Source organism: Chlamydotis macqueenii, chromosome 2 (assembly GCF_036417535.1).
Source record: "Chlamydotis macqueenii isolate bChlMac1 chromosome 2, bChlMac1.mat, whole genome shotgun sequence".
In the NCBI taxonomy this organism is placed as follows: Eukaryota; Metazoa; Chordata; class Aves; order Otidiformes; family Otididae; genus Chlamydotis; species Chlamydotis macqueenii.
In genome coordinates, this window is record NC_141557.1 from 42,619,252 (window position 1) to 42,637,408 (window position 18,157).

Genomic DNA, 18,157 nt, shown 5'->3' on the forward strand with positions numbered 1-18,157 from the left:
TTTAGTCCCACTTGTCTTTTTTTTTTTTTAAGTCAATGCAAGTAGAGAGGTAACATAGAGCAGAATATTTGAGCCTCTCTCTTCTCTTGGAGTGCCAAAGCAAATAATAATGACAGCATTTTGGAATAGTTGGCAGAAGGGTGTCTGATAGATGTAGTCGTTCTTGCATTTGGCATGATGCAGAATTTCAGAATTAGCACATATTTTTCCTGTTAATTTGCTGCATGATGATGCTGTATTGCAAAGAGTGGAGAGCACGGGTGTGACGACGTGAAGACTATGGCTACGTCAGAACTATTTCTGTTGCTTAATGTCCTTGTCAAAGGGTGTGCTTTATTCGTATATAAAGAGACAGGAGTGGCTGCTAGTTCTTACATCTACTACAAACTGCTTTAAAAGTTGGAAATGTTGCACCAGTCAAAAATTTTGCCACCATTTAACATTTGCACAGCACTTTGAAGATAAAAAGTGCTCCATAAATACTATGTTCTATTTTTTCCACTGTTAGACTTCACACATCAGCTATTAAAAGAACTAAGAACTGAAAGCAGTTAAGCTCAAGAAATAGTAATAATACTAATAATACTTTGCACTTCACTTATGCTTATGTCCAAAAATGTCAAAACTTTTACAAACATGAAGAAAAGGTTTGCTTAGAAGTTTCAGAGTAAGATTATCCATACTTATAAGTCAGAGAAATTAAGACACAGAAAAAAGGGTCATCATGTTTTAAAATATGCTGAGATATTTAAATTTTACTTATCTCAATTTTAGATTGCATCAGACCTTTAGGGTATAAAGGTACTGGAGTGACTTATTCAAGGAAAAGAAAGTTCTCCCCTAGCTTCGTAATAGTTGTTATTTCTGGCAAAACTTAGCCAGGAAGGGAACAGCTCTGTTTTGTTGTGATCTGATAATTTTATGCAGAAGTTTTCTGAGAAAAGCTGATCAGATTTTTCTAGGAGTGGCATCAGTGGTCTACCATTGACAACCGAAGAGATATAAATAAGACGGCTATAGTGAGAGGTGATACCTTTTACTGCAGGAATCGATAGAGTTAGAGGGAAATAGATGCACTTTCAAATCTTAAAGCTTGTGTGCCACAAAACATGCTCGTTTGTGGTGGGCTGACCTTTGCTGGTTGCCAGATACCCACCCAGCTGCTTTTTTGCTTCTCATTCTCAACAAAACGGGGCAGAAAATAAAGTAGAAGAGCTCGTGGGGTCAAGATAAAGACGGGGAGATCACTTAGCAATTACTGTCACAGGCAAAACCAGACTCTACTTGGGGAAAATTGATTTATTGCCAGTTAAAATAAAGTGAGAAGCAAGGACAAATTAAGACAATACCTTTCTCCCTTGGCCCTTTTTCCCAGGCTTAGCTTCACTCCTCCGTTCCTGACCCTGTGCCTGTTCCTCAGCTCTAGTGGTGCAGGGAGATGGGGAATAACAGCTCCTCTCTCCTGCTCTGCAAGTTTTTCCCCTGCTCCAGCGTGGGCCACAGTTCCTTCAGGACATATCTACCTCCTCCATCACAGCATCCTCCACGGATCCTGTCCCGGCGTGCCTGCTCCAGGCAGGCTCTCCAGGGGAGCCTCCTCACCCTCCTCCTGCTCTCCCCTGGGTGCTCGCAGGGATGTTTCTCACTTTTTTCCTCACTCCCAGGCAGTGTTGTGCCCTTTCTTAAATACATTTTCCCAGGGGTGCCACCATCTTGGCTGAGGGGCTCAGCCATGCCCTGCGGTGGGTTGGCTGGATCCAGCTGTGTCTGGCACGGGGCAGCCCTGGCTGCTCCTCATAGGGGCCACCCTGCACCCCGTGCTGCCAGTGTCCAGGAGCCTGCCCTCAGGGCACCATTTTTCCCCAGAAGCTGCACCAGTTGGCCCAGCATCTTTCCATCAGGCACCTCTGCGCTGAGCTGGGAAGGCTGCAGAGATGTGCAGTGTTTTGTTGTTCAGAGGGCACCTTGAATTCAAGAGGTCGATTTTTGGGGTCCCTGATCTCAACATCTTAGTTCCCCAGCCACCTTAGGTGAGAGGCTGTCCCGGGACTTGGTGGCTGGTGGTGCAGATGTCTCTCTTTTCTGGCTGACAACCCGGATAGCTTCAAGATTTCAAAGCTAATCATCCTGGGACTATCTTCATTGACTTTTGTTTCTTTCTGTTTTGTTTCTGGAGGTAAGCCAGCAGAAAGAGAGAAGCTTTTATCGGGTCAGAGATATTTGCCCCCCTACAAAGCCATCTCTCCTTGCAGTGACCTTCTTCCCACAGCTGCCTGACCACCCTAAGGGGGAGTGGGATACGTGGGGTCTCGCTTTCCGCCCCTGTGTCCTGAGTGACCTGCGTGGGTAGGACACCCGGCACAGCCTTGACGGTCTGAATAGCTCACTGCTTCTGATGCTCCTGCTGTGAGGTGGGAGCTGGGTGGAGGAGGAGAAGGGGGCCAGAGGGGCTTATCTCTGGGCCTGGATTTAGTACTGGGGCTGACCTGTGCCTCCAGCATGATAGCAGATACGGAAAGGAGTTTTGTGTAGTGCACAAGCACGGAACAAAACTCAGTCAACAGGCAGAAGGTTTTTCAGCATCTGAGGCATGCTGTTCAAAAAACAGGCTTATTTTTGCTCCTGTTCTCTAATACAGGAACAGGTATTGTGCGCGTCTGTATAGTGCTACTAGTACATCTCTCTTTATGGTAGTGGAGTTTGCTGCCATAGTGAAAATAATCAAGTAACAATTATCACAGCTGACAATGCATCTTCACATCCCATCAGCCACAGATATTTTCCACTGGTCCATACAATGCAGAAACCCATCAGAAATAATAGGAAAGAGCGAAACTATTGTTAGGATACAGCACCTCAATATTCACAGAATATTCAGCTGGGGATGAACTCCTCAAGAGGAGTTAATAAGCAGCCACACTTGAATACCTGATGTTTATAAAGGGGGAAAATGTACACAGAGAAGTACATTATGGCTAAAAACCTACTTGGTCTGTCCAAAACAAAACCTAGCCTTCATCTCATTTAGAAGCAAGTATACCAGGGCCCAGAAAGAGAGATTTGTCTTTGAGGAGTGATCTGAAAGATAAGTAATACGTCAAAAGAAAGAAAATGCAGTTTCTGCTCCTTGGGGAAAGAGGGTAAAAGGGGAAGGAAAAAAAAAAGAAAAAAAAAGAAAAAAAAAACATTTAAACCCATCAGTTTCTTCTAGATGTAGCCATAGCCTCTTTCCTTTGATTTGTCATGATTTAAATTCATACAAAAAGATTTATTTCAAATAAGCCCCTTTAACTGTAGGGGCAGATTTTTTTTTTTCCCCCTAAAGCCTTTTGTAAGAACAAAGTAACCACTTGTCACACACAGTGACTAATGAGAGTTTAGTGTGGGTTTTAGTGTTCATTCATACGCTTTGTGTTCAGCTAGTCGTAAGTTAAATCCTTAGAAATCACACCGCAGGAATCCCTCGCTTAGGGGTGGGGGCGGGAGGCGAATCTGGCGAGATATTGAGAACTGGTGAGCGGAAACTGCTCTTTTCAGGCTTCCTAATCGGCGGCGCAGGAAATAAACACACGCAGGAAGTCGCTTGGCCTTTGCTTGAACTTCAAGTTTATACAGCAATTGATAACCGAGGCAAACTTTGTGTACTTCAACTTTTGAAAATTAAATGAAATAAAGAGGGCACGTTCAGCCGATGCCAGCATGGCCTGAAGTTTCTGTAACCGGCTCATCTAAATACAGTATTAAAAATTGGAAACATTATACAGGGTATATATTTTATAGCTAGAATGTGTCCTTGAAACATTTTTGTTTATCTTCTCTCTGTCCCCTTTTCCTTCCATTTCACTAATCCTCTCCCAGTGTAATTGAGCTGAAGCATTGAAATGAAACCAAAAGTTGTGTTTACCAAGCTGTTTTCTCTGCTTCTGCACCAGACTCTGCTCTTTCATCCTTTCCCTGACCTTCTCATTTATCTTGTAAGCACTTCAGGGTATGGATTGTCTTGGACCGTGTGAAACACCTTGTTCAACGGTGGCCCATATTGATATTTGGTTAATGCTACATAGATTGTGTATAAAAGTTGTCTTTGAAAGGAGGGTAAAAATAAATGCAGCATCATTTTTGAATATAGCTTTTGAAATTGATAGCATCAATTTACTAACAGTGACTTTTGAAAGCATTTCTAAGAAATACTATTTGTGTTCATATTTCTCAAGCTTTCACACTGTATTACTAAGGTCACTGTGAATTTGATGCTTTAAAAAAAAATTCAGGTTTATAATAATTGCAATTAGTTGGTGTAAATTTGCGTAGGGTATTGAGAGCACCTTTGCGAATAAAAAGAAAGCAAGCAAAACCCAAATGCAGAACAGACTATGGAGGGAAAAGTACATTTGCATGTCTTTGAAGATCAACCTAAATATCTGCTAAAAATGCATCCACTTCTAATGCATCTTGTACTCTTTTTATTTTTTTTTCCACCCTAATAAAACACCCCTATCAGTGCAAGCATTTATTAGGAATATTTTTTATAAAAAGAGGAGTAGAAGCAGAAAATTTCACTTAAAAAAAAGCAAAATGTGAGAAAACCAGAAAGGATGAAAATTATTAATTGCATATCCATAGTCTGTGTTACTTTTTGATGAAATTATTGAATTAACTTTTAAAAAATGAATTTAAGATTTTTAAGTTTTTTTGTTTGCATTTAAGTAATTAAAAATGTCACGAAGTTTTATAATTGGTTTAGAAGGTTACATATTTGCAATGTTGAGGTAGCTTTGTAAGGGCTTGGCCTTACCTAGCCACTAGGTGGGATTTCAAGGCCTTTAGAAGTATATCTAAATATTGTCCCTGTGTAAAAGACTGTGTCGAATATTTGTCTCAACATTGTCACCACCCGAACAATGGCTTCCCGTTATCTTGCAAGCCAACTCCTGTTGTCTTGCGAACCTGAATGCAGAGCTGATTCTGAGAAGTTTAGCCCTACCCCCTGGCATGCACCCAGAGACGATAATGGGCATTCCGAGCGTGACACCCTAAATTGCCATTTACTGTAAAATGGACATAGCTGATCAGGAGCTTAATAAATGCCAATATGTAGTTCATTGTAATAAATAAATATGGAAGTTTCAAGCATTAATCTTCTAAGATTGCACCCTCTACACATTTTCAGAACATCCGCTTACCTCTATCACTTATCCATTGCCCATTTGATTTACATCCCAGTCATCAGTCTTTCTTTTGGACGTTACAGTGACATAGCTGTTTCACTGATATCTTTGAAGAAATCAGTTTTTTGCTTTTCCCAGTTCCTCACAGGAAACATTCAAGTTTGTTTCAGACTGTGTGGCAGTATGTATATGCACAATGATGATGTGTAGCTGAATTGTTTGTATTCTACCCTAAAAGCTATTTTTACATTGCATTTCTTTCTTTTTTGATAGTCCAGCTCCACAGTGAGAACGTACCAAAACAGTAAATCGAGAGTGACCATGAGCCCTGGCTTTAGCTCCCAGTGGAATAGCAGCCAACCTGCTTGGAATACATACACCTTTCCAAGAGCAAGCTTGCACTACCAGTCCCATGCTAGCTACACCTACTGTGCTGGACATCCTGCTGTAAGTAATTATAACGTTTTTTGCAGTTACCTGAATGAGCTGTATGATTCCCTGGGAGATGGAGGCGCTCAGGGGCTGACAGTTCAGCACACTTTGCCAGCGCTCTTTGTGTCCCACGGCAGTCAGAACAGCTCATGTGTACTAACTGTAACTCTAGAAAATATTAGAATGAGTCTAAGATGTAAGCAAATGTGAAAGTTTCATAGCTCAGTAGAAATACATATATTTTTGTACATTTAGCAATCCTTCTCCTCGCAGGAAATTACTGTTCTGTGCCTGGGTTTCAGTGTCAGGGATGTGGGCTGGAAAGCAGTATTATTGATGGCTTCTTTTCTGTTTCTAGTGAGTCTATTAGATGAATGAATTATTCTTTCTATTTCAGAGATTTAAAATTGTATGGATGAGTCAGTGAAGGAGAGCATCTCTTCCCACCATTAGATTTGTTAATGCTCACTACTTCATCATTAATGTGATCAGTAGTGAACACGCAATCTTGTTGCTAGGCAAAGACTACTGGTCTTCTGTAATTTGCATAAACTGGTGGCCAAAAAGAATGGGGAGGGGGGCTCACTGTTGTTGTGTGTTTTAATTTGACAACCATGAAAGGGTCACAACTGAAGGCTGATGGTGGTTTTTGTCATATTGGTGTAGCAGACTGCTTATAGCAGAGCCCCTTCGTTCTTCTAGTTTCTGATTTTGAAAGACTCTGAGAGAGTTAACTGGGGAAGACCTCATTAGTGTAAGCAATCTTCCTTTTTCCCTACTCTACACTTTGTTGTTTTAATGTTGGATTTGAACTTAGCTTTGGATATTATTAGAACTTCTTAAAGAACATACTATCTTAACATCCTGTCATGTAATGAAGTTTTGTCTTCCTATAGTGAATTTCAGTAGGAAAACAGGGGGAAGTGCAGTATTTACAGAGTGGAAATTGTGCTATGTAATCTTATTGCAAGATCTTTGTGATTTGATTTAGATCTGCTATCTTACCTGCCAACAGGCTTTTGGCCAGAAGTTTGGGTTAGGAATTTTCTGAAGCACTAACATGGTAATTGAAATAAAGGAGGGGAATAAATTTGTAAAATCTTATCTCTTTTTCTGAGGTGGTGAGATCTCAGAGTGAATTAAACATCTCTCTGAATTCTGCTGTTTGCTCGATTCCATTACAATGTAATTGAAAATGATAAAACCTGTTGTGAGGGAGAAAACAGTATTTGGCATCAGAAGGGCACAGATATTTTCCTTATTTAGAATGATCGCTCAAAAAGAGTCCCTGTGCAGCTTAATTTAACTTAAACTGTTGGTATTCGAGCCATTAGCTGCTCCTTAACTTTGATCATTTAGAATAAACACTACCCTCTCTGTGAGTCAGGCTTTGCCTCTACATAGCAACAGAGTATACAAGAAGAATGCTATACTGCCTGTAAGGTGGTTTAAAAATGGAGACATCTTTGTATCTATATGAATTAAAATGTCAGTCAGGGCACAGGAGTCTTTTTTAGGCTAATTCCACAATTCCTCTTTCCTTTGTTTAGACTAAAGTTGATGGTACCTCAACTAGAATTGCTTTACCTGTATGATATTTGGGGGGTTTTTTTGAGCACTTTAATATGTAGTTGTTGAAAACAATACTTCAGTCTGGAAGTCTGTTTAGCTGATTGCTGGGAAGTAGAGATTTCAGAATAGCTGCAGTTGCATAAACCTTTGTGCAGACTGTTCACTTAGTCCTGCCCTCTGTGTCTCTGGGTTCAACTCTTTAGAAAACTTTGCACATTTCTTGGCTCCTGCTCATCTGAGGAGCTACTCAGCAGATAACTGGACTGATTTCCTTGGCTGGTGGTAAGAAGCTGTAACAGGTTACCTGCCATTGCAGTGCCTACCACTGTGATCGTATACTTTTTCTGTACCTTCCCTACTTCTGCACCCTCTGAGGGTGAGGCCATAAGCAGGGCCTGGGCAAGGCCCTCCAGCAAACTCAGCTCCTCCCTCCTGCAGCATCAGCTGAGGGTAAAGTTTTCCAAGAGAGAACAGTGCCTTAATACTTGCTTGAATATCTGTTGCAGTGTATATGATAAAGTTAAAATTAGTCTGGTTCATGTTTCTAATTTGGGTTTGTTTAATCTGGGCTCAAACCAACACTTCTATGCAAATAGCAACAATAAAGTCTGGACACGGAGGAGATCCTTTATTTGTGAATCTTCCCAGTGTAACATGCTCAACTGGATATCTACTATACTTCAGAGGATTTTATTTGCCCTCGTCCGACGCAGGTTCACCAGCACAAGCTGTAGCTTTTATTGCTGTATGAAGCTGTTTCTGCAAAACCTCTCACATGGATTATGTCTAAAGATCATTGTAGTTTCTCGATGCTTTGGAGGCTAACAAACTTGTATGTGTTTGTGAGTGCTTTGCAAGTTCAAGGCATACAAATGTCAGGGAGTTGGATCTGACCTTGAAGTACTTAAAGATATTAGTCCCTGGAGAGGGAGACAAGAGAAAAGCTTTGGATTTTTCTACTGTTTGGAGAAAAGCTGTAGGAGACAAAAAAAGAATCGCATTAATTGGGCCAAATATATATAAAAAGAAATTAAAATCCTCTAGTTATTTTTTTTTTCCTAAATGAAAGAAAAAATGCATCTCTTAACATTGCATTGCATACAAAGTGCAATGTTAAGAGACCTTTATGACTCTGACTGGTCATGCAAAATATGTCTCAGCCAAAGTTGGGGTTTTTATTTTATTTTGTCTGGGAGCACACTCTACATCGCTCTTCCATAGTGCTGCAATCATTGATTAAATGCAGTCTTTCCACCCTAGGAAATACAAGAACAGGAAGTTTGTTTAAACAGAGTAATTTTTCAGCTTTTGGAGATATCTAAGGGGGAAAAAAAAAGACTACATATCATCCCAGTCAACAGTGCAATGCGATTTTTGAGCAAACAAGAAGATGCTATCTTCTCCTAGCTGTACTGGGAGGAAAGATACCCTGTAGGATCTGTATATACAAATATGAGTAATAATGTGGTAGATGCCTGTTACAAAGTATATGATCTTAGAATGGTTTGGGTTGGAAGGGACCTTCAAAGGTCATCTAGACCAAACCCCCTGCAAGGAGCAGGGACATCTCCAACCAGATCAGGTTGCTCAGAGCCTCATCCAGCCTGGCCTTGAATGTTTCCAGGGATGGGGCCTCCACCACCTTTCTGGGCAACCTGTGCCAGTGTTTCACCACCCACATTGTAAAAAAATTTATTCCTTTTATCTAGTCTAAGTCTACCTCCTTCTATTTTGAAACCATTACCCCTTGTCCTATCACAGTAGGCCCTGCTAAAATCTTTCTCCCCGTCTTTCTTATAAGCCCACTTTAGGTACTGGAAGCTGCTATAAGGTCTCCCCAGAGTCTCCTCTTCTGCAGGCTGAACAGCCCCAACTCTCTCAGCCTGTCCTCATAGGAGAGGTGCTCCAGCCCTCTGATCATCTTCACGGCTCTCCTTTGGACTTGCTCCAACAGGTCCATGTCCTTCTTATCTTGGGGGCTCCAGAGCTGGACACAGTAGTGGACTGGACTCCTAGTAGGGTCTCACGAAAGTGGAGTAGAGGGTCAGAATCACCTCCTTTGACCTGCTGGCCATGCTTCTTTTGATGCAGCCCAGGTTGCGGTTGGCCTTCTGGGCCGCAAGGGCGCACTGCTGGCTCATGTTGAGCTTCTCTTCCACCAGCACTCCCAAGTCCTTCTCCTCAGGGCTGCTCTCAATCCATTCTCAGTTTGTATTTGTGCCTGGGATTGCCACTACCCATGTGCAGGACCTTGCACTTGGCCTTGTTGAACCTCATGAGGTTGGCACGGGCCCACCTCTCCAGCCTGTCAGTGTCCGTCTGGATGGCATCCCTTCTCTCCAGTGTGTCGATCACACCACACAGCTTGGTGTCATCAGTGAACTTGCTGAGGGTGCACTCTATCCCACTGTCCATGCCGCTGACAAAGATGTTAAACATGGCCAGTCCCAATATTGACCCCTGAGGAACACCACTTGTCACTGGTCTCCACTTGGATGTCTTGTTTTTGTTATTAGGGACTAGAAATTCCCCTTGCATTCACATGCAGAGGCTGGCAGCTAGAGAAATACAACACGTAGTGCTCAGAATAGGAGGAGCCACCTAGTCATCTAACATGCTCTTGAACATTCTTCACACAAGGAAGATAAAAAGGGAGATTAAAAAAAAAAATGTCAAAATCATTCTTATTATCCCCACTGGGCAAGGTAGGAACAGTCCTCTGACCACTTTCACATTTGTGCAGGTTTCCTATCCATGCTTTTTCCAGTGTCTCAAAGACTCACTTAATTTTCCTTTCTCCACATTTTAATGGAAGGATGGTAGAATTTCAGCAGATCTTAAGAAATCTTGTCCAGTGAATTAACTTTTACATATCACTACTTAGATTATGCTGTCATTTTAAAGAAGTACCTGTGTAAAGTGGGCAAACAAAACACAGAGCCATCAGCGGGACTTCATCTGCTTTTGACTGTTTCAGTTGAAACTTTAAGGGAGTCTCTTACATCTTTCTTGAATATTCATGTAGTGGTCACAGATATCTGCCACACACACTTATGTAGAAGTCAGTCCTTGCTTATGAAGGAATTTATCAATGTGATATTCTTTGATGAAGCACACAGTGCTGTTGCAGACTAAGTTACCCTGCAGGGTTTGAAACCTTTGTTGTAGACCCATGGGACGATGAATTTAGTTGCATTAATTCCTTCATGTGCATACACCTCTGAAGCATATGTGATGTCTTTGCATTCCTTATCTAGATAAGTAACTCGGCATATGTAAGACTTTCCGCTAGAATCTGTTCTGTGCTCTAACGGGATTTGGTCATGCTCCACTAGATCAGTGACAGCCTTCAAAGTATGATTGGTTAAATCTGTAAAGTTATTATTTGGAGCTCTACAGATAATGTTTACAAGCTGTTACATCTGAGATGTCATATGTGAATCAGACAATCAATTTGCTTAGCAGTACTTCTGTCCCCATTCCAACAGTCTGTCCCCAGACTTCTTTCTGCTAACTTCTTTAAATGCATGATTGCTTCTGAAATTATGCTGTTAGTGGGAATGTGCAAAGCAGAATTAAAAAAAAAGTGATGCAGAGCTCTATGAGACGTTGCTGGCCTTCTTTCACTTTCTTCTCTGAGCCCTAGTAGGATCTCAGATATTTAATCTTAGGAATCTTAAGACCCAGGAGAAGGACCCAGGGAGCTATAGCTCCCTTTACACTTTCCCCCTGACAATTGGAAAGAAAAGCAGAAAAGGAGCAAGGTTGACACTGTGGGCAACGCTAATGGAAGATCCTACACACTGTCAGCATGACTATGTGGAGTCTATCACAAAAATTTCCAGTGGCAGGTAGGTAACCCTCATTTTTGATGACAGAACTGCAGGACTGCAATATTGCACAGCTATAACGCTTTATGTAAACTGGCTGTTTTGATCATTACCACACAAATTGGATTAGCATCTGTACTGAGCTCTCAGTGACTGGCTTTTTTAACAGTTTATTTTCTAGACATTTATAAAATAGGAAAACCTGCCGTTTTTATGTGATTAGATAATACAATGTTTAGGGACCACCTGGGAATGTGAGATGCAATTACTAATTTGGATGTATATGCATATATATATCTACTGGCTAAATTATTACTTTGTGTACTTCAGTTTCTGTACACAGATCAAGTTTTTGGCTGAAGTCCCTGCAGAATGACATACGGAGGTCCTCAGTGCAGGGTTGGTCTTGGGTGTTGATCTCCAGCCTTTTAATGTGATCCTATAATCTGAAATTTAAACCTAGTTAGGGAACACATTCCTATACAAAGTGTAATATCCCATTCAAAATTGTTTCTTTAGCACAGATATAAGACTGACAGAAGCAATATACTGATACATGCCAGATTCTAAAGATAGACTGTAAATTATCTGACCATACACTATAATGTAAAGATAATGTTTTAAAAAGCAAATTTCCTTAAATGCAGGGAGTGTTCAATACATGTCGCATGGGTGCCTATTCAAAACAAGCCTTTATTTCTCTAGAAATATAAGTGGAACAGATCAGCACTCCATTTTTTTTTTTTATACCAAGATCTTCCTGGTGAGTAATTCTGTTGCACCTCTTTTTAGAGAATGAGACAGTGTTAAGAGTTAAATGCTTATGCAGTATAATACTGTCCTGTGTCACCACTAATTTCCAAGATATCTGTTTAAACAGAAGCTGTCACTTTCTGATCTGGCTTGAGCCTCCTGCCTGATTCATTTTGTAACGTAATGAACAGTGGATTGTGGATTCATGGAGTAGAGCTGGTCTGATTACAGATGAAGAAACTTCCTTTTACACATGCACATCCTTATAATCAGCAATGATGGGAAAGGAAATAAATAGTACAGTAGGCATGAATTGGAAATGTCTCTCTTCAGAACCTCTCAATTTCACCTGAAGTTCTGAAATCTTGGTTTTCTCTGTGCTTAGCATTAACCCTTTCTTACCTTCAAGGCCCTTTCATATGAGATTGATCCCTACCATTCTGCAGCCACAATTTCTCTGGTGCTAGTGGCCGTTGTCATTATAATAGCCACAGGTTAAAAAAAAAAAAAAAAGGAAATAGGTCCAAAGAGTCATACACTGTTGAAGGACCATTGAGCAAAATGTCTGCTACCTGTTTGGTCACAGTCTTACAGTATATAAAGCGTAAGGGATGTATTTTGATCCTCTAAAGATGGAGATCACTTTCCAGAGAACTGTCACAGCCCCAGCTTCAGAAGCCCATTAGTTAATCTGGGGAAAGCTCAAGTGTGGGCTAGAGAGAGGTGGGAAAAAAAGTTCCCAGCCAGGAGAGGCTGGGAAAAAGGTTTATCACTGGTAGCAATTTTTTGTAATTGCTGATATGTTCCTTATGAAATACTGCAAGAAAAAGCAAGGGAGCAAATGAAAAAGGCAGTCATCAAAGTGAGAATGAAAAGGATGACATCTCTGTTGCTGGGTATCAGTTGTTGGTATAAGGGAAAAGCTGTGCCAGGTAAGAGGAAAGCAAACGAAGGATTGTGGAGAAAGGGATATTTTTAATTAAGAAGATGCTGTAGCTATCAGGTGCAAAGAGTAGCTTAGTGATCAAGTGCAAATTCATATGCTAACTGCTGACATCAATTATTTATTCTGTTTATTTATTAACTCCATCTACAGGAACAGAGCCTCAAAAACATCAACTTATTAGGCCGCAAACGTAAAACACATTTTTACTGTGGTCGGCTTCTTTTGGGAAGAGAGGGTGGAAATTTCAAACCCCCAAACAAATATGTTTCTTAATTAACTTTTCTCACCATCTGTGCTTACTTATAGCTGAGGCAAGCGGTACCAGTGACTTGTGAGATTGCTTTCAATGCTGCCTCTTTAGGCCAGCTTTTCAAAGCAGCAATCACATGCAGTTAATTCTGATCAGATCAGCTTATCAGCTCAGTTCACTGTAGTCCTTTCATAATCATTCGTGTGTGACAGCCCATTAAAACTTGGCCAGGCTTTTAAAAAAAAAAAAACAAACCACCTCACAAAATCCACGAATGTGTTTTACATTCATCCTCTGAGGTATCCGGTGTATTTAGTTTGTATATTAACCTTTGAAATTGAGCTTCTGTGAAGGGTTGTAGGGGAAAGTTACCAGTAATATAGGACTTTAGCCCAAGTATTTTACTGTATTTTACCTCAAAGAGTAGTTTTATGTATATGTATGTGTAAGATGCTGTGATAATTGTGTGAAATGCTGTCTGTGGCCTTGCTTGGCTCCTGCAAAGGTACAAAGCTGCACGTGCAGCCCGCCAGACCCGGGAGGGCTAACGTGGAGTGTGTGAAAGGTCACTGCCCATGGGTGGTTCAAGTTGACCAGGTGATGTTTTCCTTTTAGAGGACTTTTGGTGGATGGCAATTACAGTTTGAAGCTGATTGCCCTGGTCAAAAACGGCAGGACCTCTCAGAGTGGAGAGCACTGATAACGCAAAATGGTTCGACTGACTTGCAACAAATATTTTTCAGAAAGTCTGGGGAAAGGGAGAAGTTCCACTTATATTTGAGTTTGGAGATGTTTGATTTCTGATTTTTATGTGTGAATGTTGTTTTAATGTTATTTTTTCCTGTACCTACTACTCATTTACACATCACATATATTATGTCTTGTTATTCTTTCTCAACAGATTCATTAAAGAATGTTGTGGATTGATATTTGTTGACATCTTTTGTAGATTGTCTCTAGCTTACGTTTTAAGAAAAAAAAAGTAAAATTTTCTGCAAAAAACACAGAACGAAATGTTTTTCTCTGAACTATTAATAAGATTGGAAACAATCCTCTATATGTAACTTTTGTGCAGTTATTTTCAATAAGAAAGATTTATCTGTGGAAAATATGAATGAAATCTTTGAAATGAACAAAAAATACATATAGATACATATCCACAGTATTATATACTGCTGAAAAGTTTCTCATCAGCTCCTAATGCTAATAAGGTTAACCATTTTGGCGATGGGTACCTTTTGTTTACAGATAGACTCTACAGGAATTTTTTTGATTCCACATTTTTATTCTTGTGTACTGAAGTGGCAGATACAGGCAGAAAGAAGATATTTTTGAATAGACTTGAAAAATACAAACCAGATGCTCCCTTTTTTTCTTTTTTCTTTTTTTCTTTTTTTTTTTTTTTTGAAAGAAGGGAAGCAAATTCCCTAAATTTAGACTGTAAAGCAGACTTGTAGGAGGCAGTAAATACAGATCTCAGTAAATGTCTATAATTTACAGCTACAGATATATGTCTACCTATGCATATGTATTTGTGCCTGTTTTCATATATGTGTTTGTGTCTATATATATGTACATAGATGCTTCTAATGTTTATTTTGGTTTTAGTTTTCTGCTTTAATTTAGCAAATAGGAGGCCTGTGGTTATAATTTAGCTTTTCCATCTCATTTTCAGTGAGCCAGACAGGTTGTCTTTAGGATTTGTTAGTAAAGGTGATGACTTCCTCCAGGATCCAGAGAAAATCCTGGTATTAGGGCTTGAGAGTAGGTGCTACAAACTACCGATCTATCACATGTTTTGGAGATACCTGACACTTTTTGAAAGATGGATTATTTCAAAAGGCCAGCAATTGTGTTACTTTCATTTTAAATAATTAGCACACTCAGGAGACTTTCTTGTTGTATTGCTGTCCCCACTGGTGAAGAGTTTTGGAATAGTCTAAACAAATACTACTTCAAATACTTTTGCTGATGGAGTCTTTATCTTCTCTCTTAATTTTAATTGAGGGTATTGATTTAATATAAACCTGCTCATTTTTGTGAAGGCATAAGGGTTGAAAATTTTCCTTTTGCACTTAGACCCACCTCCTTGCCTTGAAGTTTTATTTACACTAGTCTTGCAAAAGGGATGATATTCAACAGCACTGTCAGCAGTGACTTCTGTTTACAAAGGGAGCTTGAAGAAATGCATGTCTGTGGGAAATATTGATTTGTCAAAACTGAAATGTTCTTTTGATGAAATTTCAGGGGTTTTACCCTTAACAGATTTCAAATGTTATTGCTTTACTGGAAACCCAAACGCTGACCAAAGATCATTTATCCCTTGATGTTTTCTGGCGTATGTTCCACCAGCAATTTAGATGCTTTGTTGAGAGCACATGATCTAAAAAAGACCAAAATCCTGGAATTCCTTGCATGGCTATGATTAATCTGCTAAGCAATCTGAATTTTTATCGTCATCACCTTTATTGAAATGTTTGCTATTGCTTTTGTGTTTGCTAGCTTTCCTTTAAAAGAAACACCTTGGGAGATAATGTGATCTGTGTGCCTGTCTTGGGCCTGTTTTCTAGTAATTTCTTTACTTTTGGCCCGTTTCAAGATGAAGGTTACTGTAGGATGACTTACTCTAGGCTGGGGAGACTGCTAACATTGTGTGGAAAGTGTTCCCACAGGAAGCATGAAAAAGGGAGCTGGAGTTTTTGAGAAGGGAAATCAGAAACGCACAAGAAACTAGGCTTTAATTTTTCCTGCCCCTCAAGCAACAATGCATCACAGTGCTGTGTTGACATTTTCCCGGATAAGGACTCTGTTGACCTCACAATTGTACCAACATACTGTAAAAGAAGGTCCCTGTCCCAGAGCATGCAACTAGAGGGGACAGAAAGTAGGAAGGGAAGCAGGGGCACTGAGAGAAGAGATCCCACCCACGGCCATGCAGCTGTTGAAGGAAAAGAATGGCAGTAGGCTTTGGTTTTCTTTAATTCCAACTTGGTGTCTTATCTGTCAAACCAGACTGTTTTTTTTTTTTCTGTATTTTTCCAAGTATATAACTAGACAGTGTTTAATTTTGTTCTAAAACCTGTAACTAAAAGGTGACAGAGGTGTTTCCCGAGGACCAAAACTTCTAGCTGAAAGCAGGTATGGTTGGTTTTGTTCTTTGCTTTTGCTCAGTGTCTCTCTTCTGTGCTATGTCAGGTTCTCACTGAGGATGTTAAATATAGACATTTGTGCTTTTGGGAAAAAGAGGCATGCTTCCTGCAGGGCACCTCCCCCCAAGACATGCTTTATTTCTTAATTTTTATTTTATTTGCAGGTGTGTCAATATTTTAGTATAGTTTTGCATGGTGTTCCTTTTTATAGCTGCAAGATGGAGTGCCTGGATTTTGCCAAAAAGCCTACCTTTAGGTTCCACAAGGAGTGGAATATTTTCCATTTGGTCCATTCATGTGCAAATGCCTATCTTCCTTGGGTATACAGGCAGCTTCCATGCAAGAAGAAAAAAAATTGAAAAGGCTTGGAAGTATTGCAAAGATCTTTGCAGAGATTCTCTACAGTATTTTCACACTTTTTTTCTCATCTTTTTAAGCATTAGTCCTTTGGTGTGGTCAGGTGCTAGGAATCTCCTGGCACTGAAGGGAAATGCTCCGTTGAGGCCCTGTCCTTCTGTCCTGGTGACCTTTCCTTGGATGTCTGCCAGCATGGCTCTCGTGAAACCAGAGCCGCTGCGGATCTCTGCCAACCACTTGCAGTCAGTAAGAGCAAAACCCAGCTTTTATGTTCAGCATGGTCACAAACAGCGTGAAGGTTGTCAGGAGATCTTGGTTGTGATCTCTTCCAGCGTATTCACTTCTGCCCTGTGCTATGTTCTGCTACTGCATCTCTCTGTGGTCTTGGAAAAGCTATATGGCTTTATGTGTTCCCTCATCTTACTTTGTTTTTTTTTCATTTGTATCATGTAAATGAGAAAGTTTGCCCACAAACAGATATGCAGCTGATTTTTTTTTGTATTGTCAAAGATTTATTTTAGAAGTAGGCTCTTTTAAACTTCTAGCAAGCACCTCAATTTTTGCTTTGTTATCAGGGTAGTTTTTCTTTGATTGAAAGCTTCCCTTTCTTCAGAAGCTGCACTACTAGAAATCCTTGTATTGTATAGAGCTGGATGAAAGGTTGGATTGAGTTGTTTTCCTACCAAACTATAAAGTGATTTTCTTTTAAAATCTTTCTTTCCATTTGGCCACTGCTTAATGTCTTTTGTCTGCTTAAGGAGGACAGGTGCAATTATTCACCTCTGAGTCCTGGGAAAGAAATTGTAATTCAGCATGGTCTCTTAGAAAGGAATGTAATTCACTGCCCCACATACAGTACATTATGCAGGTCAAACACAATTGTGAAAGCTGTAGCATCGTCAAGGAGAGCATACGATGAACAATGCTTGGTACCAAATCAGGCTGTTTATCTTAATACTTTATTTGGGAGTAGAAAAGTAAAAGAATTAATTATAGATTGAATCTTGATAGAATTGTCTTTTCAGTCTTTTAAGGACAAAATCTCTTGGCGCTGCTACGTGAGGAAAAGGATGTGTGAAGGTTCTCCGAAGGTTCATTGGGATGTAGATTTTAAAGCAGTACTGGTAGATCCGTCATTATTTATATAATTTACTCTTCTTTTTATTTTTTTTCTTTTACTATGATGAAAATGGAAGCCAAGACTTCAAAAAATGTATCACAGAATTTGTTTCTGAAGAGAGAAAGTTCTCACCCTTTCCCTAAAGAGCAACCCTACCCACCACTGTCTAGCTACATGGAGGTTTCAGCCCAGAGTGAATATATTCAATAAATATTGAATAGATTAATGATGGAAGAGATCTGTTACAGAACAAAATTCTGCACTCGGTAAACTAACAGAGTTTGTAGCTGTGGTCACTTACAACTGCAGAGCAGCTGTGTCTCAGCATACTTGTTGCTTGAGAATTAGAGAAAATGAACAGATTTAATTTAAAGATATTTAGTTCAAGTTTCAAGACCTTTTTTCTCACCTGTGGGGAAAATAAGTCAGGTTACTGTTTGTGTGTATCGTAGCTAGCTCTTTTCATTGCTGTCCCTATTTTAACTTGCTGATAAATTTATGACACTTGCACCTTTCTGGGACAAACCTGTCAGGTCTGGTTTAATCCTAAAGGCAAGTTGCTACAGAATTTTGAATAGAG

General features: G+C 40.0%; 1 protein-coding gene across 1 annotated transcript in view; it reads left to right on the top strand.

The window, feature by feature from the left end:
- The window catches only part of RBMS3 (RNA binding motif single stranded interacting protein 3), a 723,800-nt gene that overhangs the window by 212,081 nt on the left and 493,562 nt on the right, over positions 1–18,157 (top strand). Inside the window, exon 4 of the mRNA XM_086742736.1 lies at positions 5,442–5,615. Coding sequence (XP_086598862.1) covers positions 5,442–5,615 — 174 coding nt within the window. The remainder of the gene's footprint in view (positions 1–5,441; positions 5,616–18,157) is intronic.